General features: G+C 34.5%; 1 protein-coding gene across 1 annotated transcript in view; it reads left to right on the top strand.

Annotated features, from left to right (window-relative positions):
* Positions 1 to 7486: 7486 nt before the first annotated feature.
* LOC137395131 (26S proteasome non-ATPase regulatory subunit 2-like) overlaps positions 7487 to 12643 on the top strand; it is a 48165-nt gene continuing 43008 nt past the window's right edge. The window contains exons 1-2 of the mRNA XM_068081938.1: positions 7487 to 7602; positions 12158 to 12214. Of these exons, the coding sequence (XP_067938039.1) occupies positions 7510 to 7602; positions 12158 to 12214 (150 nt within the window). The 5' untranslated portion in view covers positions 7487 to 7509. The remainder of the gene's footprint in view (positions 7603 to 12157; positions 12215 to 12643) is intronic.

Genomic DNA, 12643 nt, shown 5'->3' with positions numbered 1-12643 from the left:
CGCTGATACGCACCAATAAAATGTAGTATGAGATATAACCCTTATGAAGCGCTGATACGCACCAATAAAATGTAGTATGAGATATAACCCTTAAGAAGCACTGATACGCACCAATAAAATGTAGTATGAGATATAACCCTTAAGAAGCACTGATACGCACCAATAAAATGTAGTATGAGATATAACCCTTATGAAGCGGTGATATGCACCAATAAAATTTAGTATGACATATAACCCTTATGAAGCACTGATATGCACCAATAAAATGTAGTATGAGATATAATCCTTATGAAGCGCTGATATGCACCAATAAAATGTAGTATGACATATAACCCTTATGAAGCACTGATATGCACCAATAAAATGTAGTATGAGATATAACCCTTATGAAGCACTAATACGCATCAATAAAATGTAGTATGAGATATAACCCTTATGAAGCGCTGATATGCACCAATAAAATGTAGTATGACATATAACCCTTATGAAGCACTGATATGCACCAATAAAATGTAGTATGAGATATAACCCTTATGAAGCACTAATACGCATCAATAAAATGTAGTATGAGATATAACCTTTATGAAGCACTGATATGCACCAATAAAATGTAGTATGAGATATAACCCTTATGAAGCACTGATACGCACCAATAAAATGTAGTATGAGATATAACCCTTATGAAGCACTGATACGCACCAATAAAATGTAGTATGAGATACAACCCCTATGAAGCACTGATATGCACCAATAAAATGTAGTATGAGATATAACCCTTATGAAGCACTGATATGCACCAATAAAATGTAGTATGAGATAGAACCCTTATGAAGTACTGATACGCACCAATAAAATGTAGTATGAGATATAACCCTTATGAAGCACTGATACGCAGCAATAAAATGTCGTATGAGATATAACCCTTATGAAGCACTGATACGCACCAATAAAATGTAGTATGAGATATCAAACAGCCAAAAACTTATATTCATATCTATATAAACAGCAAAAGCAGGAAAGCATTGAAGTTCGTTTGATTAAACAACATTTTGATAAATTTATTTAGGGAAGATATTGGTGAGATTTAGAGAACTATTAAAATGTTAATCAAGGTTGGATACATTACACCATTAATACGTTGTGTTTGCGGAAATAGTTAAAGCTAATACAAATCACTTGACAGCCATGTGCCCAAATTTGAAGAGGTGTAATTTTGTACAAGATAACGAATAAATGAATGAGCAGAGGTTAGTGGACACCTTGGAAGTTTCTTCTAAAATACTGAGCATAAAATTATAAGCCTAAATTTTGATATTACGTGACGTATATAAATGCAAATGTTGCCGACAAATTGATTAAATGCAGATACCTTTAGTCGCAAAGATAAGTGAAACCGTAAAATCGAACATTACTTCTAAAATACCAAAGTTTGATAGCATGCACACCCTTTTAATGGACAATCAAGAAGGTCATGTATGTTTGACTAAAACAATCACTTGCCATGTACAGGTTGTTATAAGCTGCAACTACTGACAAGGTGGCAGAATGCCGACCTTCCTTTTTGTAAATTTCATGCATTAGAGAGAACACATATGAACACATTTTTGTATGAACACATACAAAAATCTGGTTTAAATTACAAGCCTCGACTAGTACTTGTGAGGCTTAAACAGTGCGCCATTTACAGCTTTTATAATATAAAATCTGAAAGCAGTGACCTTTATTTACCAATTTGGTGATGTCATGGAAAGTCCCAAAAACAGGGTTTGGTTTAAGTTTAATAGCCAGAGTACTACTGTAAGTGCTTTATACAGACAAACAAAAATAATTTGCGCAACAGAGATTCTGCATTAAAAAGATACACAGACAGTTAATGATTGTGCGAAGCGGTTTGGTGCAATTATTTTTTTGACACGCTGTTACGTACTTAGCACATTTTATCGGTACCAGTTACTCTTACAGTTCATTTAGACGACAAATTTTTATGACAATCGTACTAAGAATCGTTCGCATATTTTTTACAAAGCTTCAAGTTAAAGCACATCAATTACATAAGTACTGTTTCAGCTTATTCAGGTTCTTCAATATCCTGGCTTTCAAATGAGCCGTTGTTTGACATGGTGAGACAGACATGAGTTGTTGTTTATAGGATTTCCCCAGAGCTCTACCACAGAAATGTTTAATGGTATAGACTCACAAATTATGACATCACAACTTTAATATTTGGTGTTGTGTGCTCTTACCGCTTATTTATCAACTACGATAATGACACTAGTGGCAGGCGAAGGTAGGACAACTCTAGAGAACCAATGAAGATGGCAAAGGAATCAGCTCATTAGCTGTCATTAGCTCTCCGCGTACAGATTATTTCTATGATAAATAGCTCAGATTCCAAGCACCATAGTATGTTTTCCCGATGATATTATACACTAGCCCAATCTTTTTATTGTGATGTTGAGGGGCACGACTGAAGCTAATTAATTTCAAGCATTGCATGATCTCGCGCGAGTGCAATTTACATATAGTCCAAGGGCCACGCCACTGCAGGTCACAATTTAATCGATGTGGTTTCATTACCTTTTATCAACGACAGTATATTTATTGAATCATAATCATATTCAGAAAGCGATACGAATTCTTCAGATAATAATACTACTACAACAGCAATTACTTCCACAACTTATGGTTCTAAAGGCAGCAAGGGACAAACAATGTCATCATATAAAACGATGTGATAATAATTACTATAAATGTTTAAAATGAATGAAAGGATGAAAATAACAAACTCTAACAATCACCCAAAATCTATTAACCCAGAACTTGTGTTTGTATTGGTCAGACGTTAGCACGATTCTCGGGCATTGTTGATTATCTAGAATCCTAGTTTATTATTAGTGCTCTCTGGGTTTAAGAGCACTGATTGTCACAGAAAAGCGCAGCCTCAATGGCAGCGAAAGGGATCGACTACCTAAGGCTAATCAAATAATAATTGTGACATCACATTGTGGGAACCACAACCAATTATTTTTTTATTGCAGAACATACTTTTGACACCTTGTTTTTCAGTTCTATATTCTTTGTGTATTGAATATAGGTTCATTCGAAAGCCAAGACTCTGATGTACTAAAATATATGATAGAAGTACTGATATAATTGATGTGCTTTAAAAACTTATCAAAAACATTTAAAGGTTTACCCGCAACAATATTCACATTACAGTTATTTGGTATCAAAAGGTTTGCCATGTCTTACTCTGCTGTGTTGTAGGTGCAAAATATGTTGAAATGTGATTACAAGCTCTTAAAAGCTCAAAAATGAAGAGTTAATCAAAGCCATCACAAAAACGCCGTAGTTTGGAATCTCTTTATTTTGATGATGTACCCAAACATTGTGGTTTACAGTTATTGTTTTGACACATGACAAAGGGTTCAATATAAAACAACTCGTAGCATTAGTTTATGACAAACACTTCGGGTTATACTACCGGAAAGCCCGTATGAAATATAGGTGCTCCCTACTTTACAGTTTCGTTTCAGCCTGGTCTAATCATCTAGTCGTAATCTGATCATGTGACCCATAGTTTCTGAGAAATGGCCCGAACAATTTCTGCAGCATTTTCGATTATTACAGGTGAACAACAGGCTCCTCATGTTTATCAAAAGATGATATGCACTCCTTCGAGCTAAGGTTAAAACATTAAACGAATTTTTACGGTAGGTTTTGAGATATCAGTGATCAAAGTGACAGCATTACAATGATGATGAAATAGACGTGTAAGGACAATAGACATGGTTCAATTGAATGCGTGAAGTATGTTTGTGAAAATATTTTGACGAATGAGGTTGCATGAAAGTGTAAACAAAAGCCATCGTGTTTAACTACGTCCCATTTGAGCCGTTTTGGAAAGGGATTCCGATCTACGGCGTTTTCGTGATGGCTGCGATTGACTGTTCGTTTTCGAGTTTTTAAGAGCTTGTAATAACATTTCCACATATTTTTACCTACAACACAGAAGAGTAAGACATGGTGAATCTTTTGATACTAAATAACTGTAACATGAATTTTGTCACAAGTCAACCTTTAAAGGTTGATGTAATCTCAGTTAAAAACAAAGGATTGGTGACCCCTACGCCAAACACATTAATAGGTCAAATACGTATTGCTGCAGAAAAGTGCTTACATGCACACATGGAGAACTATATGGTATCACACAGAGAGTGATTAAACAAGTAACATAAGACACTAACAGATGTGTTATTACATAATTTCAACCAAGGTTTCACATGCACAATGCATGCCACCAATTTACTCCAAACTATAGTAAATCGCTATATTAAAATCAGAATACACTATGCCGCTTTAAAGCAGGAATCTAGTTTAACCAACCTCAAGACAAAAACTATCTCGTCTAGTTATTTTCAGTCATGTCTAATGGGTGTTCAATACAGTGGTCCAGCCTAATTGCTTCTAAATCTCATTTGATTTGTTAGTTTGTTATTTGATTCGTTAGTTTGTTATTTGCTTAATTTCTATTTGGTCACTTTTTGTATTTATTATCAATGATATAGAAGCTTCTAAATCATTAGTATTATCAAATACCATATGTGTAAGATTCTTGCCTTTCTCATCCAAAGGCAGTTTTATACCCTTTAGGATGAAATTATTCGCAGAGTCAAATGTCGCAAAAATTGTCTTTTCAAGCACATTCGCAGATGAACGCATTCGTGAACAAATTAAACGGTGAAAGGAGCTAGCAATAGAGCAAAACCGTCATGTGCGTATACCACGTGTTTAGGTTTCTGTTTAGCTAAGCATTTTATGTCGATCATGCTAAGCTATAAATTTTTGGCTGCATCCAAATGCTTTCATGAATGTTCATCGATTTGGAGGTCTTTGGTGAACCAACAACTTGTGGTAAGTTATGAGTTTTTTCAACGTAAAAAACTGAAAAAGATTTTTTTTAGATGATGATGGCATGCCGAATAACTTGTAACAACCTTGAAAATTTTTTTAAAGAAGTGTGATGCATTGGCAACGGGCTTAACTCAAAGCCCGGGCAAAGATTTTAATAGAGTTTGGAACATTTACTAACTCTGCCGAGCGGCTAGTTTTTAATTTGAGGTAGTAGTTATTCTCCCTTGTGTTAAAAATAGAACTAATCATTCGCGGATTTAATAATTCGCAGATTTAACTGTACGCGAACTCGCGAATTATTAAATCCATCGAATATTTACATCCTGTAGGGTATATTTTCAATAAAATGTGCAGTCTCAGATGCACAAACTATGGCAAAATTGTGCAGTTTTTTAGTGCTAAGTCAATAGGAAGTCATAAACCAGCTGATTCACTCTACACATCACCAGGACGTTGTGTCATGCTATTTATACGCCTCACTTATTCTCATTATTCGCATATCTAGGGTTTATTATATCTATGGCCTAATCAATGACTAACCAAACAAATTTGTGCAGGACCAGAACATGCTACACCAACATTCCCATACATTAGTTTTCTAATGCCAGGTTAACTCACTGCATGCATACACTGAGTCCATATAATTGTGTAGCTGGTACAAATAATTGACTGTTATTTTTATAATTAACGAATATTTTCATCCTGTAGGGTATATAGTCTGAATTATCGGCTCGTGCTGGGATTACGTTGGGATAGCCAATCTGCTATCGGCTGCGAGATAGCGAATCTGTATTCAAGGCTCTTAAGCTGGTAGTGGCAAATCTTTGGAGGTGCCTCGGCTACCATAACCAAGCATCAGTTCCTGCTTGGCCTGGTTCGGGAGTTGTCCAGATTTTACTTCACACCATTTGAAACATACATCATACAGAATTGCATTGACAATTTTCGTTGGAAACTTCACTTGGCACTTCAAGAACTCTGGCAGTTCTGTTCACTCATGATTTTGAATACAATTAAAACTTAATTAGCAGCTATACACTAGGGCACAGAAAGGTAATTTAAATCAATTATAATAAGAATTAGTATGTATTAATTATTTAGCAATCGATTAAAGTAAATTAAAATGGGAAAAACACATAGATAAAATTACATCAAAAGCTAACAGACTAGTAGGAATTTTACATAGAGTTCTTAAAACAGCTGACACTAAGACAAGATTAGTGGCATACAAGACTCTGATACGATCAGGCCTTGAATATGCTTGCCAGGTGTGGGACACACATTTAAAAAAAGATATCAAGAAGATCGAGAGAATCCAAAATAAATGTCTGAAATTTGTTTACCGCATAAGATCACCAGTAAGCTTTTCACAATTAAGGGAAAGCACTAACATAAAATCATTACAAGAATGTAGAAAAGATGCCCGAATAAAACTATATATATTGCAAAGTGTTGAGTTCTGGTGTTATTCAAAACACTTTTACTCTTCCCAATAACCCGCACGATACAAGACAAAACAGGGAATTGTACATGCCATCTATAAAACCTGGGCAATATTTTCACTCCTTTTGGCCAAAAACAACTAGGGATCTTCGAGGGGATGTCAAGTGTGCAGATTTTTAGTTTCTTTGATTTAACCGGAGAGATTTGTACATGTATATATGTCAATAAATAATTATATAATAGAGAATAAAAAAAAAACAAAAAGGTTCTTGAAACTGAGTTTTCACGTCTTTTTGCCTTTAGAGGCTCTCAGTGAGAACAATCTGATCTGATCATGCTTAGCTCAAAATAATATAAATATATACACAACGCTTAGCTTTCGTCAATCGATAATTTGAATATTATTGTAAAAGCCATTAACTTCATCAAAGCATTGTAAAACTGATTTCTGGCACGAAAATATGTATGGCGATCAGATCAAATAAAAATTTTCCGCAAAAGACCCTCCAATGGAGGTAAAAAACAAAATAGCGGAACTCAGCTTGAAAGAGCAAGCTAGCTATTCAACCTCGGCACGAACACGGCACGAATGCTATGCGATGCTGCATAGCATAATATAATAACAAAAAAACAATCTTTTGAACTGTCGAAGCCGCTGGCTGTTCCATCACAAGTATGCAGAATGTAATTTGAACAATGTGACAACAGAAAACTTTAATCGTCTAACAAAAACACAATAATATATATATATATATATATATATATATATATATATATATATGTATATATATATATATATATATATATATATATATATATATATATATATATATATATATATATATATATATATATATATATATATATATATATATATATATATATATATATATATATATATATATATATATATATATATACATAACAATTTCAATAAAGAGGGCTCAACGCAAAATAAATAGGAGACAATAACTTTTAGGCACGCTAAATGATGTGAAAACGCAATAATGTACAGTCGCTACTATCAACTTGTCCATTGGATAACGAGATAGAAGCTCGCTTTTGTAAAAAGGAAATAACCAATTAGGTGCTGATGTGAAACCCCGAACTCCAATATACGAATTCATCGAGATTCACTTCTAAGCTATAATCATGGCGCCTCCCAATAAAGCAAAACCGGACCAAAATGAAAAGAAAGATGATAAGCCGGAGGGAAAAAAGAAGGTGGAAAAAGAAGTGGAGTTGGTAATAGTTACGCTAGATTTATATATGTAAAGTTTATATTTGTTTTTTTTTGTAGACAGGTAAACTTGGCTTCTAAGTGAATCACAATTATGTACTAGTTTTAGTTCAATTTTGTCTACTAATGTCGATATAACGTATGATATGTGTGTAAATACTTTTCGTCCAGTGATACACAGTTTCATATAATATCAAACTTTATATATTAATAACACTAATGTTATTATAAGGCTATAAGCTACAACTTATAGTTTGCCTTACACAATCTCAGCCCCACTATACAAAATTGAAAGCAGAGGAATACATACGACTAAAATTTGAAAGGCTCATAAAAGCCTTTATGATGGTAATTACTCATTTATGGTTGATGGTTGATCAGATATTGTAGGGCTGTTTTTGATTTAATAAATAACTTCATAAAAAAAATCTTTTCAAGTAAGGTTGTCCCAATGGCCTTACTCAGACCTGCCAACCCAAGAGTGGGGCAATGCGTGAGATTTGGTTTTGGGGCAATTGATATATCAATGATAGTATATATGAAATTGTGGAAATTGGGGCAAAAATCTCACGCATTTTCGTTTTTCTTTGGGGTGATTGCGTGTGTCTCACACCCAATGCGTGAGAGTTGGCAGGTATGGCCTTACTGGTATAGCCTACCTAAAAACGTAGCCTAGCATGGCTATTTAAAACCATATTCACAAAGATTCATACGACTCCGTATGTGGTTTTCACTTTTCATTGAATGTAGCAGATGAACACATTTTGCCAATACATCACTATTTTTTGGTCAGACTAGCATGTTGCCTGATTTGTTTTAAAAATGAAAAGTGATATAGGAATAATTTAAAGCATATATATTTGTTTCTGATTTGATAATTTTGGGTTTTCTATTTTCCGCGAAATATACTTTGGGTGCGAAATAAATTTCGATATTATAAACTTTTTTACTAATTGTAAACTGTTAGTTGTGGTTGACAGCCAGGTGTCATCTTGTGAGACGCTATCGAGTGTTTTAATCTAATGTGAATTTTCTTACTAACAATCTCGTGAAGTAAAATCAGGGCAACTCCCAAACCATGCTAAGCAAGAGCTGGTGTTTGGTTATGGTAGCCGAGGCACCTCCAACAATTAACCACACTTGGACACTACCAGCGTACGAGCCCTTAATACAAACTCGCTATCTCACAACCAACGCAACCGTAGCAAGCGCCGACAATACAGACTCTATATATCACAGCCAATAGCAGACTGCATATATCACTGCGACTCTAGCAAAAGCCGATAAGTCAGACTCTATATCACTGCGGATAACAGACTGTGTATATACTAGCACAACCCTTTGATCCAGGCTGTCCAAGTTACAAAAGAAAATGTGTTACATTGTATGTTCGAATAAATTTATTTTAGTATCATAGTACGTCTCACTATATTAACCAAGTTCCGACTGCCTTTCAAGTGCCAAAACATCTGTTTATATAAGCGAGCAGAAGCAAACTCAACATATGATTGGTGGGTATGAGTGGTTGAAATTTGTAGGTCAAAACGACAGTTATTTAAAAAAAAGAAGCTATTTACAAGTAATCACATGTTACCAAAATTTTGTTACCTTTTTGTAATGTATTAATTAATATGGAAAAATAGGTAATAATAAAACAAAGAATCAACTCTAATTTCTTCTCTAATTTCAGAGGATTTTCTGCTCGTAAGTCCAAGGTAGTGGATGCCTTATAATTATTTTAGCGGGTACATTTTAGCCTGTATTTATTCCAGCGAGCTCCCTAGTCTCCGTTAGCCATTAAAACACGTCATAATTTGAATTTCCTACTTGGATACATAAGCCCTGATTGATTCACTAGTTTAGTTTTAGCATTTGTTCCCATCCTCTCATCGGCCCTTCTCAGTGCCACCAACATCTAATAAGGAGTTGTCCTTTCGCTTCGGTGGTCGAAAGTCTTTTTCATAAGTCTTTTACTACACTCCAATGAGTTGAAAGATGCATGGAATATAAATTTCCATGCCCATCGGTTTCTATTATATTTATCTGTTTTTGCTTTTTTCATTTTTAACAACATTATTTGTAACCACTACGAACATGTTCTGTGACCTCAGCATTTGACCTGTCGTAATACTTGTTGCTCTACTGTTTGTAATTTATATATATGAGGTACTTACTGTCATCAATTCGCAAACAAATTTCTACTCAACAAAACTATGCATAGAAATGCTATACTACAAGTTAATGGCTTTAATAGCTAGAGCGTCATACTAAAAAGCAAGGCAGTGTTTTAGCTGTAAAATGTAGAAACACATTTAGATTTAAGTTTTGTTATCCTTGGAATATGTAATTTCATCGTTTTTAGTTGTTAGCTAAATGGTCGTGTGAAAGGGGTTCACTTGTAAGGTTATTTACCAAGCTTTGTAAGCTTTCAAACTTCTTGTAATGCTAGGTTTCATGCTGGTTTCATGTTGTAATGCTAGAAGGTTTCATGCTGGTTTCATGTTGTAATGCTAGAAGGTTTCATGCTGGTTTCATGTTGTAATGCTAGAAGGTTTCATGCTGGTTTCATGTTGTAATGCTAGAAGGTTTCATGCTGGTTTCATGTTGTAATGCTAGAAGGTTTCGTGCTGGTTTCATGTTGTAATGCTAGAAGGTTTCGTGCTGGTTTCATGTTGTAATGCTAGAAGGTTTCATGTTGTAATGCTAGAAGGTTTCATGTTGTAATGCTAGAAGGTTTCATGCTGGTTTCATGTTGTAATGCTAGAAGGGCCTTGAAACTCAAAACGTAGCTTGTGAAACTCTTCTTTGCTCAGCTTTGGAAAATAGATGCCACATTTTGAGTCTGTAATTGGATAATGGCATCACATTGCCAAAAAGGGACAGAGAAAATAATTATTTTTTTTGTGTTACCAAGTAAAATTTGTTTCTAAACAGCGACCTTACAAAAGGTTTATGCATCATCAAAAGATTGCAGCAAAATAACCTAAATTTGCCATAAAGGAAAAAGCCAGCTTATTGAGCCTTCGAAGGTTGACTTGTAACAAAATTCACATTACGGTTATTTGATATGAAAAGATACACCTTGTCTTACTCTGTTGTGTTGTAGGTGCAAAATATGTGGAAAGGTGATTACAAGCTCTTAAAAGCTCAAAAACGAACAGAAAATCTCAGCCACACGAGACCGCCGTAGTTTGGATTCTCTTTCCAAAACGGCTCAAATGTGATGTAGTTGTGAGAAATGGTTTCTGTTTACACTTTCATGCAACCTCACTTGTCGAAATATTTTCACAAATATACTTCACGCATTCAATAAAACTACGTCTATTGTTTTTACGTGTCTATTTTATCGTCATCGTAATGCTATCACTTTTAGCAGTGATATCTTATAACTTACTGTAAAAATTTGTTTAGTTTTTTAGCCTTAGCTTGAAAAAGTACATATCATTGTCTGATAATTATGACGAGCCTGTTGGTCACTTGCGATAATCGAAAAGTGCTGCAGAGATTATTTGCGAAGTATTGGGTCATATGATTAGATTACGACTTGCCGATTAGACCAAACCGAAACAAAACTGTAAAGTAGCGAGCATCTATATTTGATACGGGGTCTTCGGTAAAACCTGAAGTGTTTGTCATAAACTAGTGCTACGATAAGTTTTCTATTGAGCTTTTATTGGCCTTTCAATTCAAGTGATAACATCATGTGACAAGACAATAACCAAATTTCATAGCTACGTCATCGAAATAAAGATATTCCAGTCTATGGCGGCTTTTCGTTTTTGAGCTTTTAAGAGCTTGTAATCACATTTCCATATATTTGGCACCTACAATACAACAGAGTAAGACATGGTGAATCTTTTGATACCAAATAACTGTAATGTGAATTTTATTGCAAGTCAACCTTAAAGAACTGAACCCATGCCTATTGCACTAGCTTAATCACTTGACATTTAATATAAGTATTGTTGTCATCCTTATCGAAACGTTTCTCTCTACCTTAATGGTTTTGTGCATTTTTAATGCTATATACATGTAAGTGGTTTCAACTGGGAAACTACACATTCCATTTCTATAGTTTTCATATCTCCTATGACTCTACTGTTTAAATAAAGCTATTTGACCGAGTGCTTGGTCTCACTAAGGCATTGTGATATCTTTGGTATCTGTGGTATCTTTGGGTGGCTCTATAATATATATCCATCATCTGTCCGAAGGCCCAAATGTCATTTTGATAGCGAAATGGCGCATTGCTAATATTGTAACCGTGCTTTAAGATTTTTTCAGTTGGTGAAAACTGCTGGGATGTCTCTACAGTTGGTTCTTTGTCTGTCCCCAGTGTGTTAGTGTACACGCAATGGTTGTTATTTTACCATTAAACATGTGTATTTACCAACATGTAGGTACATTTATAAAATACAAATATATTCATTGGTCTGTATACATGTACCCTCGGTGGTATTGTGAAGATTTATTGGTGTATATGTATGCTTAGTGATGTACATCGTGCATGGATCGATACTCGTACACTGATATACTTGTACATTGTTGATGCTCTTGTAGTCAGAAGAGGATAAACAACTGCAGGAGGAGCTCAATATATGTGTGGAAAGATTGAATGTAAGTTTGATTACCTAGCAGTAATCTATTACCTAGCAGTAATCTATTACCTAGTAGTAATCTATTACCTAGCAGTAATCTATTACCTAGCAGTAATCTATTACCTAGCAGTAATCTATTACTTAGCAGTAATCTATTACCTAGTAGTAATCTATTACCTAGCAGTAATCTATTACCTAGTAGTAATCTATTACCTAGTAGTAATCTATTACCTAGCAGTAATCTATTACCTAGTAGTAATCTATTACCTAGCAGTAACCTATTACCTAGTAGTAATCTATTACCTAGTAGTAATCTATTACCTAGTAGTAATCTATTACCTAGTAGTAATCTATTACCTAGCAGTAATCTATTACCTAGTAGTAATCTATTACCTAGCAGTAATCTATTACCTAGCAGTAATCTATTACCTAGTAGTAATCTATTACC

Source organism: Watersipora subatra, chromosome 4 (assembly GCF_963576615.1).
Source record: "Watersipora subatra chromosome 4, tzWatSuba1.1, whole genome shotgun sequence".
Lineage (NCBI taxonomy): Eukaryota > Metazoa > Bryozoa > Gymnolaemata > Cheilostomatida > Watersiporidae > Watersipora > Watersipora subatra.
This window is presented reverse-complemented; position numbering and strand designations above follow the sequence as displayed.